Source organism: Mus caroli, unplaced genomic scaffold, assembly GCF_978045245.1.
Source record: "Mus caroli unplaced genomic scaffold, Mus_caroli_1 scaffold_16, whole genome shotgun sequence".
Classification (NCBI taxonomy): Eukaryota; Metazoa; Chordata; class Mammalia; order Rodentia; family Muridae; genus Mus; species Mus caroli.
Genome location: NW_028227271.1, coordinates 99,408,586 through 99,434,169, shown reverse-complemented (window position 1 = coordinate 99,434,169; position 25,584 = coordinate 99,408,586). Strand labels below are relative to the sequence as shown.

The 25,584-nt window shown below is 43.4% G+C and overlaps 2 protein-coding genes and 1 non-coding gene across 7 annotated transcripts; 2 read left to right on the top strand and 1 right to left on the bottom strand.

The window, feature by feature from the left end:
- Nucleotides 1–4,211: 4,211 nt before the first annotated feature.
- Nucleotides 4,212–23,279, bottom strand: Card6 (caspase recruitment domain family member 6). 5 transcript variants are annotated; one of them, XM_085831480.1, is made up of 5 exons: nucleotides 23,101–23,279; nucleotides 17,914–18,165; nucleotides 15,013–15,301; nucleotides 11,849–12,379; nucleotides 4,212–8,210 (listed from the first exon to the last, which is right to left on the bottom strand). In XM_085831480.1, the coding sequence occupies exons 2-5, from the start codon at nucleotides 17,917–17,919 to the stop codon at nucleotides 5,650–5,652; spliced, it is 3,387 nt and encodes a 1,128-aa protein (XP_085687606.1). In that variant the 5' UTR covers nucleotides 17,920–18,165; nucleotides 23,101–23,279; the 3' UTR covers nucleotides 4,212–5,649. The 5 variants fall into 5 exon arrangements, with proteins under 5 accessions (XP_085687606.1, XP_085687607.1, XP_029325842.2 ...); XM_085831481.1 differs by lacking the exon at nucleotides 17,914–18,165 and having other exon boundaries at nucleotides 23,101–23,238; XM_029469982.2 differs by lacking the exon at nucleotides 17,914–18,165 and having other exon boundaries at nucleotides 23,023–23,212.
- On the top strand, nucleotides 15,249–25,479 carry Rpl37 (ribosomal protein L37). Its single transcript, XM_021183641.3, has 5 exons — nucleotides 15,249–15,337; nucleotides 23,073–23,508; nucleotides 24,091–24,226; nucleotides 24,421–24,505; nucleotides 25,365–25,479. The coding sequence occupies exons 1-5, from the start codon at nucleotides 15,264–15,266 to the stop codon at nucleotides 25,432–25,434; spliced, it is 801 nt and encodes a 266-aa protein (XP_021039300.2). The 5' UTR covers nucleotides 15,249–15,263; the 3' UTR covers nucleotides 25,435–25,479.
- LOC115029496 (small nucleolar RNA SNORD72) lies at nucleotides 25,204–25,284 on the top strand. The gene has a single exon (XR_003835065.1). It is a non-coding gene; the product is annotated as a small nucleolar RNA SNORD72 (small nucleolar RNA).
- Nucleotides 25,480–25,584: the final 105 nt, after the last annotated feature.

Sequence of the window (25,584 nt, the reverse complement as noted above, 5' to 3'; positions counted from 1 at the left end):
CCACTTTTTCCTCTATAAGTTTCAATGTCTCTGGTTTTATGTGGAGGTCCTTGATCCACTTAGACTTGAGCTTTGTACAAGGAGATAAGAATGGATCGATTTGGGGCTGGTGAGATGGCTCAGTGGGTAAGAGCACCCGACTGCTCTTCCGAAGGTCCGGAGTTCAAATCCCAGCAACCACATGGTGGCTCACAACCATCCATAACGAGATCTGACTCCCTCTTCTGGAGTGTCTGAAGACAGCTACAGTGTACTTACATATAATAAATTAATTAATTAATTAATTTTAAAAAAAGAATGGATCAATTTGCATTCCTCTACATTATAACTGCCAGTTGTGCCAGCACCATTTGTTGAAAACGATGTCTTCTTTCCACTGGATGGTTTCAGCTCCTTTGTCAAAGATCAAGTGACCATAGGTGTGTGGGTTCATTTCTGGGTCTTCAATTCTATTCCATTGATCTACCTGTTTGTCGCTATACCAGTGCCATGCAGTTATCACGATTGCTCTGTAGTATAGCTTGAGGTCAGGCATGATGATTCCACCAGAGAGAGGTTCTTTTATTGTTGAGAATAGTTTTGGCTATCCTAGGTTTTTTATTATTCCAGATGAATTTGCAAATTGCCCTTTCTAACTCAGTGAAAAATTGAGTTGGAATTTTGATTGGGATTACATTGAATCTGTAGATTGCTTTCATCAGGATAGCCATTTTAACTACATTAATCCTGCCAATCCATGAGCATGGGAGATCTTTCCATCTTCTGAGATCTTCTTCAATTTCTTTCTTCAGAGACTTGAAGTTCTTATCATACAGATCTTTCACTTCCTTAGAGTCACACCAAGGTATTTTTTATTATTTGTGACTATTGTGAAGAGTGTTGTTTCCCTAATTTCATTCTCAGCCTGTTTATCCTTTGTGTAGAGAAAGGCCACTGATTTCTTTGAGCTAATTTTATATCCAGCTACTTCATGGCAAATCAAAACAACCCTAAGATTCCACCTCACACCAGTCAGAATGGCTAAGATCAAAAACTCAGGTGACAGCAGATGCTGGAGAGGATGTGGAGAAAGAGGAACACTCCTCCTTTGCTGTTGGGACTGCAAGCTGGTACACCACTCTGGAAATCAGTTTGATGGTTCCTCGGAAAATTGGACATAGTTCTACTGGAAGAACCAGCAATACCACTCCTGGGCATATACCCAGAAGATGTTCCAACCAGTAAGAAGGACACATGCTCCACTATGTTCATAGCAGCCTTATTTATAATAGCCAGAAGCTGGAAAGAACCCAGATGCCCCTCAACAGAGGAATGGATACAGAAAATGTGGTACATTTACACAATTGAGTACTACTCAGCTATTAAAAACCATGGATTTATGAAATTCTTAGACAAATGGATGAATCTGGAGGATATCATCCTGAGTGAGGTAACCAATCACAAAAGAACACACATGACATTCACTCAATGATAAGTAGGTATTAGCCCAGAAGCTCATAATACCCAAGATACAATTTGCAAAACACATGAAACTCAAGAAGAAGGAAAATCAAAGTGTGGATACTTCGATCCTTCTTAGAAGGGGGAACAAAATACCCATGGAAGGAGTTACAGAGACAAAGTATAGAGCAGAGCAGAGACTGAAGGAATGATCATCCAGAGACTGTCCACCTGGGGATCCATCCCATAAACAACCACCAAACTCAGACACTATTGCACATACCAACAAGAGCTTGCTGACAGGAGCCTGATATAGCTGTCTCCTGTGAGGCTCTGCCAGTGCCTGACTAATACAGAAGTGGATGCTCACAGTCATCCATTAGATGGAGCACAAAGTCCCCAATGAAGGAGCTAGAGAAAGTACCCAAGGAGCTGAAGGGGTTTGCAGCCCCCTAGGAGGAACAATAATATGAACTAGCCAGTAACCCCAGAGCTCCCTGGAACTAAACCACCAATCAAAGAAAACACATGGTGGGACTCATGACTTTAGCTGCATATGTAGCAGAGGATGGCCTAGTTGGTGATCAGTGGGAAGAGAGGCCCTTGGTCCTGTGAATGTTCTATGCCCCAGTATTGGGGAATGCCTGAGCCAGGAAGAGGGAATGGGTGGGTTGGGTAGCAGGGGGAGTGGGGAGAGGATATCGGATTTTCAGAGGGGAAACTAGAAAGGGGGATAACAAAAAAAGGGATAACATTTGAAATGTAAATAAAGAAAATATCTAATAAAAAAAAAGAAAGATAAAGCTTTACAGAGAGAGAGATCCATGGCCCTATTTAGACAGTCTCGTTTTAAGTCAGCTTGACAAAAGCCAGAGTCATTTGGAAAAAATTTAAACAGGACAAAAATGTCCCCATCTTGTGTCAGCTGGAGCCATCTTTGGTGTCTAATCCCTGCCCTGAAGAGTACTGTTGGAAATCACCCAACCCTGTTCTAGAAACTCAGAGTCAAAATGCTCCCCCAGCTAACTGTATGATCTTGGCTTCTGTTAAACTGCTTGCTTGCTTGCTTCTTCCAATAGTTGCCAATCAGGATATTGTTTTCTTCGTCCTTTATCTTTAAAAGATAAAGAAAAAAGAAAAAAGAAAAACTTCCTATATGCATTTGAGACTGCTCTGTGAGAAATGCTTTTCTCCACATAGGTGTCAGCAGGTTCAATACAGACTCTTAATTTGAACTCTGGTTGTGCTGAGTGGTATTTGGGTCTTTACCCCGCAACAAGAGAGACTTTCAATTGAGAAACTATCTTCACCAGATTATCTGTAGACATGCCTGCACTGTATTTTTTTTTTTTTGATTGGCCACTGATATGGGAGGACCCAGCTCACTGTGTGCAGTGCCATCCTAGGGAACTATAAGGAAACAGGCTGAGCAAGCCATGAGGACCAAGTCAGTAAGCAATGTCCCTCCAAGGCTTCTGCATCACTGCCTTCCTTCGTTGATAAATTGATGCAGAAGTGGAAGTGAAATAAACCCTTTCTCCCAAGTTCTTTATGGCCTTGCATTTTAGAAGCCCTAAGACAGCTCAAGCTGGCCTAGACCTCCAATTTTCCTGTCTTTGCTTCCCTGGTGCTGAGATCACATGTCTATGTCAAAATGCCCAGTGTAGGATTTCCATGTCTTTTTGTTTCATCTATTGATTGATTGATTGATTGATTGATTGATTGATTGATTGTAAGGTATAAAGATCTTCACTTCATAACAAAAAGCTCTGGAGACTCAAAAAAGTAAGTGAGGCAGTTTTATTTACAATCTTGTACAGTCTGGTGCCAAGTCAGAGAAAAGCAGGAGGCAGACTGAGCACAGATAACAGTTTTATACCCCAGAACCGGGGTCTCGCCATCCTTACCACACTGGCCGAGTGTCCTGGGGTCTGGTGTTTTCAGGTCATCTGCCACTGACATTTGTCTGTTTCTCAACCCCACATGATGTGTGGCTTAATTTACATGTTTTATATCCTGCTTATTTTAGGGATTCTCAGGACCATAAACTTTATGTCCAAAAGTCATCAGGGAAGCTTGACTCAGTCATTTTCTTCTCTAAACTTTCGAGTTTGGGGTGGGGGTAGCTAGACTAGCCAAGGCCATCAGGGCCCAGACGTAAGTGAGCTGGCTTAGGCTGAGAATGGACCATTTTATTTTATTTCTTACATGTGTCATTCTAAAAGACAGAATTCACAAACAAAATTAAATACTAATATTGTCCACTATTTCTTTTTTCATCTTTACAATAATCGTGAGAGATTAACTACTCTGAAAACAATATTATTTAACACATGTACAAATACACTAGTGTGATATTAGACTATTCTCAGATGATTGATTCCTTTCTAGAGTTCAGTTACTATCCATGGCTAATATGATTCCTTTCTAGACTTCAGTTACTATCCATGGCTAATATGATTTCTTTCTTTGAGACTTTGACAGCCTTTTTTTTTTCCTGACTGACTCCTTGGAACTATTTTACTATTTAAAATTAGCTTTATAGGGATGGGTCACATGGCTCAGCAGGGAAAACTTGTAACACATAAAGGTGAAAGGAGAGAACAGTCTCTATAAAGTTGTCTGCTGGCCTCCACATACACGTGGCATGCACAAGCACTCACACACACACACACACACACACACACACACACACAATACCCACACACAATAATAAAATTAAATTTTAAGTCAAAAAATTAAAGTCATAAGTTCAAAAATGGGACACTTAGTCCAATTTATAAATCTTACTTTATTTCTAAATGAGGCAAATTTTTAAATCTAACTTAAGGTGGCTTGTTTTTGTTTTCTGAGACTTGGTCTCACTATGTGCTGCTGGCTTGAACCTCAATTCCCCTTCCTCAGTCTCTTATATGTAAGGTCACAGGTGTGTACCAACATGTTCGGCTAATGTAGCCTTTTATTGATACTTGGTGACACTTAAAAACTTAAAGAAGCTCTGGTTAACTATCTGAATCAAATACATTCTTTTTAACACAGCTAACTAGCAGAAGTTATCCAAATGTTCAGAACAACAGGAGTCTACAAAAATTATAACCCTCTCAATCATAAGCTCTCTCAAACATTACTTATACCCTTTATAAATTCCTCTCAATCTTTTCAACTAACTCTAAAATTAAAAACTCACTAACACATTTCTGATTTCAAACCATTAGACTAGTAGAATAGCAGGACCTCTAATGAGGTAAATTTTCTTAGCTATTATATAAAGAATGAAAGATACACAAATCAGTAATCAGTACCAAGGTTAATGTAAAAGTATGTTTTATTGAACACTCATTATTTCCGTGTTTAAGGGCTAAATGAGATAGTCATATCAGGCATGACTACTGTGGCTGTTAGCAGAAGCAAGCTGATTTAACTGTACCAATGGTGCAGGCTGTCTATCTGCTCAGTGCCTGATAATAAACCCAAACCAAGGCACCTCTGAAGCTGCTTTTCTTCAACACTGAGATAAGCTGAGCTCCATATTTTCATCATTTTACAGTCACACAGACTCCACTCCCTGGGTTCAAGCCCCACACCATCGGATATCGAGGGCTGGGCTCAGTGAGTTCATGTATCCTTAGATCCTGTTCTTTCCTCATCTTGCACTTATGATTTGGCAGCTTCATATATGTATACAATGATCATATCCATCCTCAGCTATTCTCTCTTCCTGCTCAGCCTGACCCCCACCCACTCCTTCCTGCTCCTTAGGAGGGTTAGTCGTTGCTTTGGTTTGGGTAACCCACTGAGTGTAATTAATGATGTCTTCTGGAATACTGACTGAACTCTTCGGTTTGATGCTAGATCCAAACCAGACAGGGTCTCATTATATACTCTGGCTGATCTAGAACTGGCTATGCCATTGTTTTGTAGACCAGATTGACCTCGAACACACAGAGATCTGCCTGCTTCTCCTGAATTGGGATGACACAGCCCTCATGCTAAACCCTGTAGGTGTGTGCCACCTTGCCCAGCCAGACCCTACTGTTAACTGCTTCCACAGTTCCCACACTTAGAAACTCTGCTATGCACTTAAGACTTTGCATATTTTTTTGTTTGGCTATTTTTATCAGTCTTCCACTGAAACTTTTCTTCAGACTGTTATATGAGAAGAATAACTTAAGCAAAGATCATACTTCCTAGATCTCTAGAGTATGTTCTTTAACGTCTCCCTGCTCTTGGGTGGAAGGCCTTGGCCTGTGAAGGCTTAGTCTGAGATGCTTTAGGCTGAGTGGGTCTTGGTTGAAAAGGCTTCGATTGGGACTGATGGGGTTTATGTGCCTTAAGCTGAGTAGATTGGGATAGGGAGGGCTTAACTTGGGAGGACTGTGGATGAGTGGGCTTAGCATGAGAGGGATTCTGATGAGAGGGCTTAGCATGGGAAGGATGTGGATGATGGGAGTTAGCTTGAGAGTGAGTGGGTTTAGCTTGGGAGGCCTGGGAGTGAGTGGGTTTAGCTTGGGAGGCCTGGGAGTGAGTGGGTTTAGCTTGGGAGGCCTGGGAGTGAGTGGGTTTAGCTTGGGAGGCCTGGGAGTGAGTGGGTTTAGCTTGGGAGGCCTGGGAGTGAGTGGGTTTAGCTTGGGAAGGCTGCCCCTGAGTAGGGTTTGCATGAGAGGGATTCAGATGAGGGGGTTTAGCTTGGGAGGGACGGGAATGAGAGGGTTTTTTCTGAGAAGGCACAGGTTGAAAGGGCTGAGGCTGGAAGTGTTTGCTCTGGAATTTGGGTTGATGGGAACTGGACTGGGAGGTAGATGAAAGTTTACTCCCAGATGTAGATTGAGACCCTGGTTTGAAAGCTAAGTCTGCAGGCCTTCCCTGTGTTGTTTGTTGGGCTCCTTGATGAGAAACTGGCATTATCCGTTCTTGAACGGCTCCTGCTGGCTGACAGGGCTGAGGGTGAGGATATTTAATATGGGGCAGTGTCCTTATAGACTTTCCAGCTGCTTTAGTCAGCTGCGGCCCCTGGGCACAGGCTTTCTCAGGTTGTGGCTTCCCTGCGGCTCTCTTTGCTTGTGAGCCAAGAGTACGTCTGTGACCTACTCGAGAGACCACTGTCTCAGACCTCTCAAGAGTTCTGGACATCTGCCTGCTCTTAGGATGGGTCTGTACATGAGAAGTCTGTCTCTGTGATCTCCCAAATGGTCCATTCGGGTGATACTGCTGAGGAGTTGCTGAACATCTTGTGAATCTTCCCCTTGAATAACATCTCCAGGGTGGGAAGTATTTAATACCAAAGTTTTGACCTCTGCTGTGAACACCTGTATTCTGATGGGGGAATGGAAAGAACCACTTAGCCTTCTGCTGTGATCTAAAGTGGGAGCTTATAGCCCAGGGGGCTCTCAAAGGAACACGGTAAAAGTTACTTCCAGCCTTAATGGGCAAGGGCCATGCATGTGCTGGATAAGGCATGAATACTGGAGTCTGATGGAAGATTAGAGCATTCTGGCTATCCTCACATTGAGTTCCAGGCTCTCTGAGTGGCTTCTGAGTTCGGCTTTCAGATGGGCTTTTTGTCTGACTCCGTGCTTGGTAGTCCTCACCTTCAATTGTTCTGGGGGAAACTTGAGTATCTTGAATAACTTCAAAGTCTTGGTCTACCTGAATCCCCAGCTCCCTGGCCAGACAGGCCATATCTTCAAGGGACACACATTTGAGTGGAGACGACATTACTTCCTGGAGGGCAGCTTGAAGGGCCTCCATAGCTCTCCTTCTATCCCCAGCTTCCTCTACTTCCCAAAACAGTAGCTGTGATGGCTTCAGTTTTAGGATCTCTTGGAAAATCTGAGCGTCTTCACTCTCCTTGGCCTGGGGACTGAGGATGAAGTAGCACCTTTCAATGACGTCTTCTCCTAAAAACATCAGCAAGGCCCACTCCTTCTCACCGAGGCAGTCTGTGAGAAAGAACACAGCGGAGGAAACTTCTACCAGAAACCCAAATTGCACCCAAAAGCTTTCTAGATCGCCACGAAGGTTGGCCACAGCAACAGGTTTCTGGAAAACGTGTGTGCTCGTTGTTAGCTCCACATTGTCGGGAAAGTGCCACATCACTTCCACCAGGCCATCAGAAATTTGCCGAGGCAGCACAGGAACCGACAGGTCCCGATGGAGGAAAAACGTGTGTGGTTTCTGTTGAGAGGAGCTGAGCAGGGTGTTCAGAATTCTGGACTTGGAGAAGCTACAGTGTCCCAGTCGCACAAAAGAGATGACAGGCATCTTCATGAGACTCAGAGACGCACCTGTTTCCCTGGGGGGCCCGCCTGAGGACTGGGTTGTGTGCTGCTTTAAGTCCTTCATGGCCCCCATCATTAAGATGCTTTTGTTGTTCTCTGCATCTGGCAGTAGCAGGGGAAGAGCAAACCAGCACTGGTACATATTTGACATGACTTCACGTTGCAAAGAGCTGTCTGCGCAAAGCATGCAGGCGCAGAGGACATCCAGGGGATTGATGGTTTGTGCGTCTCCAATTCCTAACTTCTCCATTCCAGCCAGCAGCAGTTCTTTGTTCTCTTCATCCACCATCTTGTGCCTAAGGGTAAAATCTCTGGCTGTCAAGTCTAAAGCCTGAACCTTCATCAGGAAATTCCAAGCTAAGTCCCCTGGGGTCTCGGGCGTCCACTCACGTCCTCGGTCTGTGGAAAACTGCTTCACAGAATCTGGGAGAAGCTTCCTGCTTCTATCCATGTTCAAACAGGACAGGACATGCTGAAATACTCTTTTTCTCTCTGTAAAGCACAAAGGACTCATTATTGCCTCGTTCCCTTCCCTTAAGAATCCATAATTGACAATTCATTGCATAGCATAAGGTGTAAGACTCTGTCTTGGGACACAGCTTCTTTGGGACAGTGCTTACTTACCTAAAGTATATGAAGCCATGTGTTTGATCTCCAGCACTTCAGAAAAACAAACAAACAAACAAACAGAAACAGGAGTGATAGCATGGGCCAATAATCCCAGTGCTTGGGAAATGGAAGCAGAGGTATCTTGGAGATCAAAGGCATTCTTGGCTGCAGTCAGTGTGGGGCCAGCCTGGGCTACATAAGACCCTGGCTCAAAGGGGACAAAAAGGGGGGCTCTTGAGTCATGTTTGCCAGAGACCACTCCTGTTCTGTGGAATCCACTCTATATTTTTACTCTCATCTAAAGAATCTTTTTATGTTTGGTGTGGTGCGTGTGCGTGTGGGCGTGCATGCCGTGGCGTGCGTGTGACAGTCAAAGAACAACACTCAAGAGTTGGTTCACTCCAAGTCAGCTTGCCTACTCTACTTTCATTTTTAGCAAATCTATACTTAAAGTACTCAAAAAAAAAAAAAAAAAGGTTGCACACATAGGTGTCTCTTTGTCAGAATGGTGCTGAATGGACCAGACCAGGCATCTCGAGACCCTAACTGTACACTGTAAGCTCCTTACTAATGATCTCCACTTCCATGCTTAAAACTAAAAATTGCAGACGGGCTTGGTGGCGCACGCCTTTAAACCCAGCACTTGGGAGGCAGAGGCAGGCAGATTTCTGAGTTCGAGGCCAGCCTGGTCTACAAAGTGAGTTCCAGGACAGCCAGGGCTATACAGAGAGACCCTGTCTCGAAAAAAGAAAAAAAACAAAAACAAACAAACAAACAAACAAACAAAAAACCTAAAAATTGCAAAACCCAATTTCTTTCTGGTTACAAAGCCGCTAAAATTACCAAGGTGCCTTAAGCTGAAACAGAAGGTAACGTCAAAGTGGCTACTGACTAGAGATGTAGATTGGGAGGTAAGATGCTTGTCTGGCATGCACACAATATCATCACTAGCACGAAATAAAACCATCAACAGTGAATCGTGCCTGCAATCCTAGAACTTCAGAGGTGAAGGCTGGAAGATCAGAAGCTCAAAGTCATCCTCAGGCTCATGATGGCTTCAAGGCTACCCTGGACGTCAGGGGACTCTGTCTCTGGGTCTGAAGGCCACTGCATAGGAAGGTGTTCATGGCTGGGACTAGTCCATATGTGACTAGTAAGTGCTTAGCACTTAAAAGAACATCCCTTCGATGCTTTCCAATACACAGAGAACATTGTGGAAGAAGGGACAGATGGAGACAAGGGCCTTGAGAACACTGTCTGCTATTGAACTCATGTCATTGTGCTCATGAACTCAGAGCCATCTGAACAGAAACGTGCCTGTTGGCGCTGTCAGTGGTGGTTGTGGGAAGCTACTGGCAGTCGGTGGCTGCTAGGAGGCAAGTCTTCAGTATAACACCAGTGAGCTGCCCATGTTCCAATGTTTAATGCACACTAGTGCCCTAAAGGTGACCCTGGACAACTCAATGGGTCACAAAACCAGAGGACCTGATAGTGGGCAGGAGGCTTGTTGGGTACAGGAGGGGCTTGGGGGTATGTAATAATAGAAGGTGAGGAATGTGGCCAGAATACATAATCGTATACACATAAATGAAATTGTCAATGAACAGATTAATTAAAAACAGAAAAAAAAAATGGACTGAAGAGATGGCTCAGCAGTTAAGAGCACTGACTGCTCTTCCAGAGGTCCTGAGTTCAATTCCCAGCAACCACATGGTGGCTCACAACCATCTACAATGGGGTCTGATGCTTTCTTTTGGTGTGCCTAAAGAGAGCAATGGTGTACTCATATACATAGCATTAGAACTCATGTACAAAAAATAAATAAATACATCTTTAAAAAATAACAGAAATAAATGAGTAAGGTAACCCCTACTGCACAATGGGAAGCGACTATAGAAATCACTAGGCCAATAATCCATGTTTATTTCTGCTCATATGGACAGCTTCCATATGCAAGATTAGGGATCTGTTGTTCAAGAAACTGCAGATCAAAAACGTTTGGGAAAATATGTTTATTCTGAACACATTGACTGACTTTTTTCAGGGAAATAGTTCTATCTCCCTGAAAAGTAACTATTTACATAGAGCCTGTATTTTTTTTCTTTTTTTTTTTTTTTTTTTGTTAGTGTGAGTGTTCTAGGAGTTTGGAGGAAGGAAGGGAGGATGGAGAGAAGATGGCTAATGGGTACTGGAGTGCAATAGTTAAGAATAACTTCTAGGGGCTGGAGAGATGGTTCAGCGGTGAAGAGCACTGACTCCTCTTCCCAAGGTCCTGAGTTCAATTCCCAGCAACCACATGATGGCTCACAACCATCTGTAATAGGATACGATGCCCTCTTCTGGTGTGGCTGAAGATAGCTACAGTGTACTCACATATATTAAATAAATAAATTAAAAACAAAAACAAAACCTCCATCTTATTTAAAAATACATAAATAAATAAATAAATAAATAAATAACTTCTAGGCCAGGGAGACAGCCTTGTACGTACAGGCATTTTCTGCCCAGCCTGATGACCTGAGCTGGATCCCTGGGACACACATGGAGAAAGGAGAAAAACAACTCCTGAGAATTGTCCTCTAACTTCCAGATCCCCCACCCCCACACACACAAATAAATGAATGAATGGATGATGTAATTTAAAAGCTGGGTATGCATATAAAAAGGAAGAATAACTTCTAATATTTTGTTTCACAGTGAGACATCTTTGGTTGAGAATAATTAATTTCTCTAGATCAGCTAGCATAGAGAGCTATTTTATTTTCTGTTTGCTTTGAGATGGGACTTCATTAGCCCAGGCTGACATCAAACTCCCAGTCTTCCTTCTGGTCTCCAGAGTGCTGGCCTTACCTACGTGTACCCCACACCCAGCGAGAGGCTTCTGAATGTTCCCCAACAAATCATCTCAGGGGCAAGAGACATGCCGATTACCCTCACCTGACTATTCCACGCTGTTCACATTTGTTGAAATATTATACTTATACTCCATAAATACATGTAATTACTATAGAGCAGTTAAACCTAAAACATAATGAAATATATTTTTAAAAATGTATAGAGGATACATATAAGTATCAAGTCTCTTTCTCTTTCTTTCAATTTTTTTGAGACAGGTTTTCAGACTTAGCCCTGACTGGCCTGGAACTCAGTCTGTGTCTCAGATTAGGCTCAAATTTCCAGTGATCACCTTGCACCAGCCTCTGAGTGCTAGGATCTCAGGCATGAGCCACCAGGCCTGGTTCACTATGCCATTTTAAATAAGGGATTGGAATATCCACAGATTGTGGTAGTCAGAGGAGGTCCTCAAATACGCTTCCCTCAGACACTGAGTCTTTTAACGGTACTGTCTCCCATTGGCCCAGACCTGAGAACTCCTTCATTCAATACCCTCCCCTGGAGAAAGCCACCGTCAGAGAAATGCCAGGTTTCTGATTAGTTGATTTGCCCTATCATGTCCCCTGTCCACTATGTCATGGCACCTTCTTAGTCCATAGATAAGTTGATACACACTGTCTCCATACCTTCAGCGCTTTTCTCCTCTTCCTCGAATGAGAAATCGATCTCTGAACAGCTACTGGCTTCACTGGAGAACCCCATGGTCTCTTCATTCTCCCATTCCTCTTCATTATCATATACAAAGCACTGGGGGTCCTTGCCGGCCTCTTCCTCCAGGACAGTCTCCACATCTTCTGGGAACCCAAGGTATTCTTGATGTTCCCCTTCCTCTAAGTACAGTGAATCATCTGGCTCCTCGTATCTCTGCCCATTGCTTAAGAAGGTGATACATGCTGGGACTTCATACTCAACTCTTTTTACTGAATGGGGAGCCGTGACTTGCGCTGTACCACGCCCTTCCTGGTTCTCCCAGGAGGATACTGCAAGTTCCCTGTGGCCACTTTCCTTGTAGGTGAAGAACTTCGAAGCTCTCAGATCTAGACATTCTTTCTCTTCTGAGAGCTCTGCTATCTCCGGGGTTATTGTCCCAAGAGAAAGGGCATCTTCAGAATTCCTGTACACCCCCACAGTCTCTTCAGCTTCCTGCCGTGGAACTTCTGAAAGGAAAGCATTTCATTATTGCTTCTGCTTTTCCAATGTAACAATTTTAAATTACCGGACATCTCTGATCTTCAAAGCATCACCCTTTACTTTTATTGCCTTTTCTTCCTTTCTTTCAGACAAAAACTGTAGTCTGTGTGACTGGGCTGGCCCAAACTCTTGAGCTCAAATATATTCATACCTCAGTCCTCCTTACTAGCCGAGGCTACAGGAACGCACTCAATCTCTCTTCTTTGTTTCACTGGATGATAGATCGAATGCCTACTGCATTTGATCAGTAGTAACAAATCACTTCACGTAGTAAATAAGCAAAAAGAAGTGTATTTGTTATGAACAGTATTTAATTATACACTTGACGTGACCCGCAGTCAGATTTCTTTGGGCCATTGCTAAGCAAATCTGATCCCAGTAATTCTTAAAGAGTAAGACAATTACTGTATTCTAGATATAGTAAAGGCCATTTTTGTTCTAGGATTATGAGGTTTGTTGTAAAAGGTTACTTTTAACTGTCAGCACAACTTAGAGAAGAGAGTTTCAGGTGAGGAGTTTTCTGCATTGAGTTGGCCATTGGGCATGGCATTGCTATAAGTTAACTGTTGTGGGAAGACCCATGCTAGCCATTGTGGGTGGTCGTGATCCCTAGGCAGGGGATCTGAACTGTATGAGGTACAGAAGCCAAGCTAAGCACAAGCAAGCAAGTATGTATGCATTTGTCTCTGCTCTTGACTGTAGAAATAATGTGAGGAGCTGTCTCAAGCCTCTGCCTCTGTGACTGCTCCCACAGGGATGAATGTAACCTATAATTATAAACTAAAAATAAACCCACAAACACTTTGTGTTTGTCAGAATACAGAAACTAGAAAGGAAACCAGAACAAGACCTGTCTGACACTAAGGATCCTGAGCACACACTGTTTTAACCTAAGCCCCTACCTTTCTATCGTCTCTTACAATCATCTTGAGCCATCTTTTAGATTACTTTTGTTAAAAAAAGAGCTACGACTCCCTCTAGTGATCATTTCCTGAATTGCCAAACAATACAGTAGAATAGGTCCCTGCTCCATGTCATGAGTTATCATGTCATTTTTTAAAAGATTTATTTATGTATTTTATGTGAGTACACTGTTACCGTCCTCAGACACACCAGAAGAGAGCATCAGATCCCATTACAGATGGTTGTGAGCCACCATGTGATTGCTGGGAATTGAACTCAGGACCTCTAGAAAAACAGTCAGTCTCTTAACCGCTGAGCCATCTTTCCAGCCCAACATGTCATGTTTTTTAAGATGTTATAAATTTTTATTAGTTCTTACTAATCAATTGAACCACAATGAATTGTACTCATTGTGGCATTCTTTCTGTTTCTGTCTGCCTGTCTGTCTCTCTCTTACAAACACACTCTTCCCACTCTCCTCCAACTAGTCCGTCTATTCCCAAAAGATGCTTTCTCCTACTTTCTTTCTTTCTTTTTTTTTTTTTTTTTTTTTTTGGTTTTTCAAGACAGGGTTTCTCTGTATAGCCCTGGTCCTGGTTGTCCTGGAACTCACTCTGTAGATCAGGCTGGCCTCAAACTCAGAAATCTGCCTGTCTCTGCCTTCTGAGTTCTGGAATTAAAGGCGTGCGCCACCACTGCCCGGCTCTCTCTCCTACTTTCTTGTCATACATATTTAGTATGCATATATAGAAATGTAGGTTCTACATATGACATTTAAAAAGGAGACCAAGCAAAGATATTATTATGTTACAAAGGACAGAATGCAGGTAAAAGGGCATGCGTCATGAAAGAAGATATAAAGCTATTTTTTATTTTTTAAAAAATCATACAATTTTTTTCTGAGAGGGATTAGGATAGAGAAAAGTATAGTCAATATTTATTATAGAAGAAAAACCTACTTTTCCTCCACCCCCAGTTTGAACTCCATCATCATTTCTTCCTCCTCTTTTTATGGGGATAAGTAAATAAAAATGTAATTAAAAGTCAAAAAGTCGAAGACTAAAACCCTGAGTGAAGTTCCGTGGTTCATGGTCATTCTAACTGTTTAGCTGTTTACAGCAATGGATAAAGTTTGGGACTGAACAAATTTTTAGAATAAACAGATTTTTTTTAAGAAAGAAAAATAACCATATTTTATAAAGCATCAATTTCAAGACCTTAAAACCTTTATCAGTAATCAAATGGGGAAGCTACACTTGTAGAAACTACTGTTCCTATCACAGACAACAAGCTTCTGATCTTCCAACTGGTTCATTTAAAATGGTTTTCCCTGTACCTTCAGCGTGGCTATCCAAAGGTCTCTGGGGATGTAAACATCTCCAAATTTACTCACACAAACAGGAAAGCCCTAGATGGTGCCATTATTAACAATGGGCTCTTTTCAAATCCCTGCCAAAGCAACAGGCACCAGACAGTAGCTCAAAACGCTGGAACAGTGTGATCAGCCATTGCCAAGCTCCTGAATCAGAGAGATCCACTGCTCCCTCCCTGCCTTAGAAAGGACATACATTCTGTCTCACATTTCAGTAAAACTCGTCTCAGGAAGTCAAATCCAAACAACCAGAAACAATTCTCTTTCTGTTCTAGAAAACCTGCTTCCTCCCCCTTTGCTTCAAACTTTAAAAGCTCCGCTTACCGTGCTTGAAGCCCACGGTGGACGCTGACTCTGGAAAGGCATTAGACAAACACCTGAGGAAATGCCGGCAGCTGTCCTCTCCTTTCTTCTGTATCAAAATCAACAGCTTCCGACTTTTCTTCAGGGGATCTGTGATTTCCTCCAGAGTCTCGTACTCCTCCTCAGAAATCAGGCTCCGAGAGGTTAACGTGTCCAAGATAGAGTCCGGATCTTGTTGGAGGACACTGAGCAACTTCGTTCGTTTTTTTTCTATGAGTTCTGAGGAAGCACCCTCTGTAGCCATTGCTCCCTACAAACCAGGAAATGGATCAAGTCATTCTGGCAGGTAAAGAAATCTATGTTAACAAAGAAAGGCAGAAATCCTACTTAGCAAAGATAAAACGCGTCAAAAATACCTGCTGTTGGAGAGGGCAGAGAGTACAACAGAGAGTACAAACACAGGAAGTCAGCCCGGAGCACTCTTTGTCAGTGGTTCTGTGGTTTCCTGTTGCTGATCTTTTATCTGTGTTCGTTCTCGTTCTCTCTCTCTCTCTCTCTCTCTCTCTCTCTCTCTCTCTCTCTCTCTCTCAGTGTGTGTGTGTGTGTGTGTGTGTGTGTGTACACTTGTTGAGGTTGGAATCCAAGGTCTCATGTGGTTCTGCCAGCATTCAGAAAGCAGAGGCAGGAAAATGATAATCATTACAGTTTCGTGGCTGGCTAGTCTACACAGTGTGTTCTAGCCCACCCAGGACCACATAGTTAGACCCTCTCTCAATAAAACAAAATGAGATGAAGTGAACCTGGGACCTCCTCCAGGGTGTTTCGCTTGAACGTTGAATTGGGCTAGGTATCCCTGCTCTGGGCCCCACACTGTGATGTTATAAATGCAAATCGAATGATTTGTGGAGAGTAATCTTCAAAACGCAGGTAAAAAATAGGACAAAATTGTAAATGTATAACACTTCTCTCTAGCAGTCGCACCTTTAGAGATGTAGGAGCTGGAGAGATGGCTTAGCAGTGAGAACACTTTTTGCTCTTACAGAAGACCTGGGTTCAGTTGCCAGCACTCACAAGGTGGTGCTTCATAACCATCCATAAATCCAGTTCCAGCCACGCCTTTAATCCCAGCACTCGGAGCCAGAGGCAGGCGGATTTCTGAGTTCAAGGCCAGCCTGGTCTACAGAGTGAGTTCCAGGACAGCCAGGGCTACACAGAGAAACCCTGCCTCAAAACACACGCACACACACTATATATATATAATCTAGTTCCAAGAGCTCCAACTTCCTTTCTGACCTCCATAGGTACCAGGCACACACATGGTACACATCTATACACACAAGCAAAAAAAGCACATATGTAACAAAATTAAAATAAATCTAAGAATCTTTAAAGAAGATATTAAATGCATGCCAAAAATATACATAGGAAATATCTATTCCAAGTGGATAATAGCAGAAAAGTAAAAATATCCTAAATTTCCATAAATCAGAGATCTGTGAAATAAATGATAGCAGGAAAATACCAAGGAACTATTAAACTGGTAAAAAGATTTTACTAATTTGTGACACATCATGTGGGTGATCAGAATTGAACCCTAATTCCCTGGGAGAGTAGCCAGTGTTCCTAGCCATCTCTCCAGCTTCCTGCGAGGCTGTTTTAAAGGATAAAGTAGAACCTAATAGTGATGATAAGCACATTATATTATTTTGGAGAATAGCAAGTTACCAATCCTATTTAAAAAAATAAACTGGGCAAGATAATACACACCTTTAAGCCCAGCTCTGGGAGGCAAAGGCAGGTGGTTCAAGGCCAGCCTGGTCTACATAGAGAACTCCAGACCATTCAGGGCTATATAGTATGATATAAATATAGCGTCATCTCAAAATTAGACAAACAAACAAACAAGCAACAGAAGCAAAGCAGTGTGTAAGCTACGTGTGGTATATGCCTTTAACCTCTGAGGAGGCAGAAGCAGATCTCTGTGAATTGGAGTCTGTTCTCCATAGCAAGTTTCAGACCAGCTAGAGCATCATAGTGAGGCCCTGTCTCAGAAAAGCAAAACAAGCAAAACCAGTATGTGTACAGCATATGCCTATCGCACATACAGCAGACATTTTTGTAAGAAGATAATTAAGAGAGACAGCCCAGGTTTTAATACTGCCTACTTCTGAGCATCAGAGTATGAATGGATTTATAGTTTGTACACTAATACATTTTACATTTGAGAAGGCTCAACAGTTAAGAGCACTTGCTGTTCCCGCGGAGGACCTTGGTTTGATTCCCAGCACCTTCGTAATGGCTCACACAGAGCAGGAAGTCCACTGCCAGGAAATCCAATGCCCTCTGCTGAGCTCTCTGGGCACCATGTGGTATACATACATACATGGCGGCAAAACACTCATGCACATTAAATAATTTTTTAACTCAGATTAATTTTTTTGAGACAGGATCTTTCTCACATAGCCCTACTGTCCAGGAACTCATTATGTAGACCAGGTTAGCCTGGAACTTACAAAGACACATTTGCCTCTGTCTTCCAAGTTTCTGAAATTAAAGGCATGTGCCATAACACACAGCAAGAATTTTAAGTGTTTTTATTAACAGACATTTTCTCATTTTTATTAAAATTATATGGTCGGTCTTCAAGAACCTGAAAACAACCTAAATATCAGTATGAAAATAGATAACCTGTAGAACTTCATGAATACTATTTTTTTTTAAGATTTATTTTTATTAGGGCCAGAAAGTGGCGCCTGCCTTTAATCCCAGAACTTGGGATGCAGAGGCAGAGAAATCTCTGAGTTGGAGGCCAGCCTGGGATATGGAGTAAGTTTCAGGCCAGCTGTGAATTCCAGAAAATCTGTCTCGAGAAACAAAAATAGAACTAAACAAACAAACAAAAAAAGATCTATTTTTATTTACCTGCATGTCCACCTGTCATATGTGCGCAGGTATACCCTCTGTCTGTCTGTCATATGTGTGCAGGTACATCCAAGGCCAGAAGGCATTAGATCCATGGAGTTTCAGGAAGTTATAAGTTGCCTAATGTGGGTGTTGGGAATCAAACCTGAATCCTCTGGAAGAGCGGCAAGTGAACTTAATTGCTGAGATATCTCTCCACCCTTTTTATTTAATATATTATATAGCATTCATCAGGAAAAAACATTCAATACCCTACAATATAGAAAAATCATTAAAGAGTATCTAGGAAAAACTAAAGGTCCCCAAAGGGTCACACTCAGCATAAAATCCTTTTAAAAAATTAAAATTGAATATATATACATATATATGTGTATGTGTGCATATATATATGTGTGTGTGTGTGTGTATATATATATATATATATCACATGCACACACACACATATATATATGTGTGTATATATATATATCACATGTACACACACACCTAGGAATACTCATGAAGTCATTAAGATATTATTAGCTGGGCAAAGTAGGCAATGTACAGAGGAGCCTAGGACAGAAGGATTACTTGACTCTATTGCAGGCCAGCTGGCCCACTTCAGAAAACCCACCACTAGCCAGGCTTGGTGGCCCATACCTTTAATCCCAGCACTTGGGAGGCAAAGGAAGGCTGATTACTATGTATTGAAGGGTTACCCTAGTCTACATAGCAACTTCCTAGCGAATGAGGGCTACACAGAGAGATTCCGTGTCAAACCCTCATAGGGGAAAAAAACAACACACAAACATACCCAAAGAAATAATGAATATAAAGTTGAGAATTATATTTATTCAAGTGGGAGAAAGATGGGGCATGTACAAGATGAGAAGGGTAGTGGAGCCTGTGTTGTCTTCTTGGGCCAGGTTATTGTTATTGGAAAGAAAGAGTATGTAAATAAAGGTAAGCCATGTACGGAGGAGCAATGCTAAGCACGCATTTGCAATTAAAGACATTACCTCTCTGACTATGGCACCTGAGATTGAATAAGAAATTTGAAAATCCTTCCCGAAGATTTATTTTTAGGTGCAAAGTCTTTTTTTTTTTTTTTCTCAAAGAGCTTTTTCATTTTTTAAAGTTTTATTTGGTTGGCAATTTATAATTTCATGTTCTATATACTTACGGATCCATGATGATGTTTGATATGTAAATACACAGTGTAGGCAGACTGAATCAAGGTAATTAACGTACCCAACGCCTTGCTTCTTTACTTAGTTTTCTTGTCTAGCTGCAAGATTGGGTCCTCTAACTGCTCCTCAGTTTCTGATGCTCACAAGCTTAGTAAAGAGGTTTGGCTGCTTTGTGTCTTAGGCAGTGTTTTATTGCTGTGAAGAGACCCCATGACCACAGCAACTCTTATATAAGAAAGCATTTAATTGGGACTTGCAGCTTCTGAAGATTAGTCTATTGTCAGCATGGAGGGGAGCATGGCGGCATGCAGGCAGACATGCTGCTAAAGTAACTGAGAATTCTAGAGCCAGATCTGTAAGTAGCAAAATAGACAGAGGGGTCTACTTTGGGTTTTTGAAACTCCAAAGCTCCCAAACCCCCAGTGACATACTTCTTCCAACAAAGGCCACACCTCCCAATCCCTCTTAAGAGGTGTCACTCCCTGAAGACCAAGCATTCAGATATGATGGTGAGGCCCTATTACTGAAGACAACACTGACTCTTGCTATCAAACACAGAGAAGTCGAGCTGGGGCCCAACCAGAAGCTCCACCCCTACTGACTTAATATTTGTGGCACTGGATGCGCTTTGCACAGGGGCAGAGTTGAGAGCAAGCATCACCACCACTCAGCCACATAGCCTGTGAGCTACCACAGTAACTTGCTGGAGAGATATACCGGTACAATGGTGGCATAAATATGGGAGTAACCAACTTTCTGATGGGATTTAAGGCCCACTCTGTGAGATGGTACCATATCTGACACTGCTTGGGTGGCCAAGAACCTGAGACTAGACAGGTCACCGGCTTAGGGGGAAAATCCATTGCTTTTATTCTGCTAAAAGGTCACAGGAATATAATGGTCCCTAATGACATATTACTATACCCATAGTTGAGTGCTTGGCTTAACCGTCATCAGAGAAACTTCTTGCTGCAGTTGGGAACTAACAGACCCACAGCTGGACTGTGTGAAGAGAATGAGAGATTTTGGAGCACATCATCCTAAGTGGGATTTCTTCATCACACCCCCCTCCTATCAAGGCTCAGGGACCTCGATGGAAGGGGAGATGAAAAGATTGCAAGTACTAAAAGTGACAGATGACTCTGAGGAAACAGTGTCTTTCAGATACAGTAGGACAGGTGCATGTGTGAACTCACAGAGGCTGGGGCAGCACCTACAAGCCTTGCACAGGTTCAAGCCAGAAGGAATCCTGGCACTGAGAGAGGGAAGTGGACATTGCTGGCAAAGGGAATAATCAGTTTTCTCCAGTAGACTCTCACTGGGTATATCAACACCACTTCAGGGCAGTCCTCATGCCCAAGGGGGCTTTTGATCTTTTATTTGTTTGTTTTTGTTTTTTGAGACAGGGTTTCTCTGAATAGCCCTGGCTGTCCTAGAACTCACTTTGTAGACCAGGCTGGCCTTGAACTCAGAAATCCGCCTGCCTCTGCTAGGATTAAAGGCGATCTTTTGTTTGTTTTGATTTTCATTTTTGTGGGTTTGTGGCAGGAGTTGGGGGTTGATAAAGGTTTTGTTTCTTTTTATGTTTGTTTTTAAAGAGAGAAAAAGAACATAAACTTGGATGGGTAGGGAGTTGGGGAGAATACAAGAGAAACTGGAGGAGAAAAACAGGAAATGGGGAGGGGGAGGGAGATAAAGGGAGGGGAAGGGAGGGAGGAGAGGGAGATAAGGGGAGGAGGGGGAGGGAGGGAAGAGAGAGAAGGGGAAGGGAGAGAAGGGGACAGAAAGGGAAGAGAAGGGTGGGGGAGGAGAGGGGAGAGAAGGGAAGGAAGAATAGGATACACAATTAACCTGGGCTCTATAGCTGCCAAAAAAGAAAAATTATAGAGAGTGTGTACTAGGCTAAAAAATCTTCACCTGGGGCTGGAGAGGTGGCTCAGTGGTTAAGAGCAGTGACTGTTTCCAGAGGTCCTGAGTTCAATTCCCAGCAACCACATGGTGGCTCGCAACCATCTATAATGGGACTTGATGCCCTCTTCTGCTGTGTCTGAAGACAGCTACAGTGTACTCATATACATATAAATCTTTTTTTTTAAATCCTTAATCTGAAATTGGGTGTGGTGGCACACTCCTTTAATCCCATGGATCCAGAAGCCGAGGCAGAAAGATCTATGTGAGCTCTCCACTAGCCCAGTCTTCATAGCTAGTTCCAGGCCAGCCAAGGATGGAGACTTTGTCTCTAAAAAAACAAAACAAAAATGGCCCACTCAGTTTCAGAAGCTGCCAAACTCGGTGCAGTACCTTAACACTACCTGCCAGCACCTGGGAGGCTGAGGCAGGGGGATCACTTGGCCGCAAGAGTTTGCGATCAGCCTGGGCAACACAAACCCTGTCTTAAAAATGTGAAGGAGAACAAAAAAGAAAAAGTAATGTCCCGCCGCCACGGACACACTCCCGCCGCTGCTGCGGACCTACCTAAACCTAGCAGTTGGGTAGAAGCCTGGAAACTTGATTGGGCTTCCTAGAAGCCTCTGGAGCATAAATTTCAGGACAAAAAATGATGTGCGGATTTCCTGCACACCACAAAGAACAAACTCACTTTAGAGAGAAAAAATAATTTCACTGTCTGATATCTTCAGCTGTAGGCACATCTTTGGATAAGGTCAGTGACATCCTGCCTCTAAGGGTGGGCTCCTTGGTGGTTAACGCCCAGCCTACCCTTTCTTCACTAATGTCATTTTTCATAGTCAATGCTGTAGACACAACTCCATGATCCCATCCCAAAAGAGCTGTTTAGTACTCCAAACGTGAGCGTCCAGTGACGTGATAAATCATGAGGTGGCAGAGAGCATTAAGGTTTCAGATTAGTTAACCTGGAGAAATTATCTAGGTGGGGTGGATGTAGTAACAAGGGGTCTTAAAAGTAGAAGAACGCAGAAAACTGTAATACAACGTAAAGTAGGTTATTCCTGGCCTGAAAGGTGAAAGACAACAATTAAACAGAGACTGGGCAGAGCTACACCTCAGCATTACATTTCAATTTTAGTCAAACTAAGCCTCACTTGTGCTTTTCAGCAGAACTGTGAATGAGGCCAGGCAGTGGTGGTGCATGCCTTTAATCCCAGCACTTGGGAGGCAGAGGCCATACAATTTTAAGTGTGCGATACAATTTTGTTATCTGTAGGTACAGTAACGCCAAGAGGACCGCTAGAATTTATTTCCCATAACTGAAAGTTTGCACCTGTTGACTAAATCTGTGTTGCTTCATGCTACTAAATTTATAGCAATTTGCCACCCAGTCTCCTGAGACTTATTTATAGTCCAGTTCAACCATTTGAATACTTGTTTGCTCTCTCTTGTTTGCTTTCTCTCAGGTGTGCCCTATCTCCTCCCTCCTTTGATTTCAGTTTACTACTTCTAAGTGGAAAGGGTTTTCTTTCTACTCCCTTCCCCTAGAAGAAACTGGTACGATTTGCTAACAAAAACCAAACAAAATAAAAAGCTTCCTTGGTGTTTGCTTTGTTCTGCTGTCCACTATCTAAGATTTTTGAATGTGATAGACTAGCGATTCTCACATTTGTTTTAGAAAGTATGTAGATGGTATGACTGAGACTTTTTCCCCTATTCATCAATATTCGTACTATATTCTTCATGTTTCCTACTGGGATTGCGGACAGACAGTTGCATTAGCGTTAATCAAGGATGTCTAGGGTTACTTATTTCAAAATGATCCAGAAAAGTTTTTTATACAGTACAGACTTACAATCTGTACTCAAGCCTAAAAGGGTCAGATTTCCTGATGGCAGCGCGCTGGCTGGCTGGAAGCTGTTATTTAACAAGTTCCGCGTGTGATTCCTTGAGTGAGATCAAACAACTGGCCTCTGAATGACCACCGCGTGAAATCGAGTCGGCCCGAGTCAGAAGCTAACTAAGCTCCTACCCTCGCCGAGACACTTCGTGACTCCATCCTCTCACCAACTCTCCATACAGGCAAGCGAGCGGCCACATCAAAACGAACCTGGAAAGGCTGGCTTTCCCGGATCGGGATCCCAGTCCCAGCACTGCACAAACCGCCAGGGGCGCCGCCACGCACTGGGTGTCCGAGTCTCCTCGAGCCCCGGGACCAGAATCCAGCCCGACTGCCAACAGCGCAGCAGCCGGGACACCGCCAGAAACCCTCTCCACCCAGGAGGCTGGGCCGCTCGGGAGGGCGGAGCCACAGCGCCAGGCACGACCCCTACCGGTGTTGCAGCCCAATCGGCTCCCTGGCTCTCTCGCCCGGGAGACTACACCACCGCACCCGAGGCCTGATAGGGCTGCACCAAGACCCGCCGGAAGTAGTTTCCCGGGCGGAAGCTTATCCACAGGAAGTGGCGAGGCAGCTTTCTTTTCCGGTCTCTTTGGCCTCGCCGGTAGAAGCAAGATGGTGAGTATGGTTTCTGGGCTCTGTAAATCTCTCTCCATCCTTCTTCCCTGGGCTGTCCTGCCTGTTGCTAGGCGCGTTGGTGACAAGGTTTCGAGTGAGGGGAGTTGATGGGCGAGGAGACGGCGTGCTGTGGCCCGCAGGAACTGGAAGGACGGCTGCTGTGTGCAGAGCCCGGCCCACGGTCCTAGCGCCGCTTTTGGTCTCTCCGGACTTTGGAGGAGACATACGCACTGCAGCCCCGGGTGGGTGATCAGGACAGGCTTGGGGACATCTGTCCCCAGCCGCCGAGAAACTGGCTGCTTGGTGGGCAGTACCCGGGACTGAGAGACGAGCAGAATGTTGTCGTCCTTAACGCTTAAAAGCCAAGGAGGCTTAAGTCGTGTGGATAACCGGTAGTGCTTCCTACCTACCCTACCTGTGTGCTAAGATTTAAATCTTTACACCGTTTTGTCCCGTGTGGATCTTGTTTACGTCTCATCCATACTCATTTGCCGAGAAAATGCCAGAGTACATTAAGAAGTCAGATTTCAGAGTTGCTTATATGTGCGGGGTTTTTTCCTGTTTTTTTCTTTTAATGTGCAGACGAAGGGAACGTCATCCTTTGGTAAGCGTCGCAACAAGACGCACACGTTGTGCCGCCGCTGTGGCTCCAAGGCCTACCACCTTCAGAAGTCGACTTGTGGCAAGTGTGGCTACCCTGCCAAGCGCAAGAGGAAGTGTAAGTAGTGTAGTCTGCAGGCTGGTTTCTACCTTGACCTGAGGTAGCGATGTAATACAAAATACGTTTGGCACGCAACAACTTTGAAGGTTGGTTTGTTGGCTGAGTGGTTAAAATGTAGTAATGACACTACTGAGAAAATGGGCTGACAGTGGGTGCTTGGGGAAACCATTTGGAATCCTATTTTTTATTAGATAACTGGAGTGCCAAGGCTAAGAGACGAAACACTACCGGGACTGGTCGGATGAGGCACCTAAAGATTGTCTACCGCAGATTCAGGTACAGTTTTGGCTAAATGTCATTGGTCCTCCGGGGTAGGATGAGAGTTCTCCTGTGTACTTGTAACCTTGCACTCTTACTGAATGGTAGGAATGATACTGGGGTTTGGTGTGGGCCTGAGACGCCCACATTTGTCAGGACTATGGGTGGGATCTGGGGGGCAGCTTACTTGGATCTGCCTCCAGATTTTGCTCAAGTCTGCTAAGCTGTTCAGGGTGCCAGTCATAACATAGATGGGTTTCTTTCTACTGGAGGCTAGGCCTTGATGTTCCTTAAAAGTACAGAATTCCCAGCCCCCCTCTTAAACTTTGCTGTTGGGGTCTGTGCTTTGACAGTTGCTTTTGTGTTTGTCTTTGTTTTAAACTCAGTCCAGTTTTGTGGACTTGCTGTGTGGTGGCTTGCTAGTGTTTGATAGGCTAGTGGCATGTTTTAAGCCTGATTAACCTTTATGTGCTTAGAGTCACCAATCTTCCTATGTAGTATTGAGTAGAAACGAGTGCTACGTACCATTTAGACTTCTTAGATGAGCACCTTCAAGGTCCTGTTACTAAAGGAAAGGTGCCAGGACCTGTCCTTTATAACTTAAGGAATAGCTTCATAAATGCTTTAGTTCTTGTGGAAATAGGGAAAATGAGCCCAAAATTGTTGAGACAGTTGACTATAATATAATGTGGGTGCCTTGATGGGGGTAAACTAATAGCTTATCAATGATGTCCTAAAAAATAAATGTCTGAACATATGACTGCTATAATGATTTCAGCATTTAACTGAGATAAGCTCATTGCGGTCTGCTTGATGAATTTGGAGGCAATGTTTTGATATTGCTGCGTTAACTTTTCTTATCTTTAACATGGCACAGACATGGATTCCGTGAGGGAACAACACCGAAACCGAAGAGGGCAGCTGTTGCAGCATCCAGTTCATCTTAAGGATTTCAATTAGTCATAAAATAAATGTTCTGGTTTCAAAAATTCTGTGGCGTTCTAAGGTATTTTAACGTCAGTTCAGTGTTCGGTTCTATGATTGCTTTGGAATCCTACACTTCTTCCTTCGTAGTTCCTGTGGCTCTGAAGTTGGTA

Excerpts from the sequence above, each read along its gene's own strand:
- Card6 (XM_029469982.2), bottom strand. The coding sequence starts at position 23,049 with ATGGAGTCACGAAGTGTCTCGGCGAGG. Across the intron at positions 12,380-15,012 it reads CACCGTGGGCTTCAAGCACG|AAGTTCCACGGCAGGAAGCT; the intron begins GTAAGCGGAGCT and ends CTTTCCTTTCAG. Across the intron at positions 8,211-11,848 it reads AGAGGAGAAAAGCGCTGAAG|AGAGAAAAAGAGTATTTCAG; the intron begins GTATGGAGACAG and ends TGTGCTTTACAG.
- Rpl37 (XM_021183641.3), top strand. The coding sequence starts at position 15,264 with ATGAGTTCTGAGGAAGCACCCTCTGTAGCCATTGCTCCCTACAAACCA. Across the intron at positions 23,509-24,090 it reads TCGCCGGTAGAAGCAAGATG|ACGAAGGGAACGTCATCCTT; the intron begins GTGAGTATGGTT and ends TTTAATGTGCAG. Across the intron at positions 24,506-25,364 it reads ATTGTCTACCGCAGATTCAG|ACATGGATTCCGTGAGGGAA; the intron begins GTACAGTTTTGG and ends AACATGGCACAG.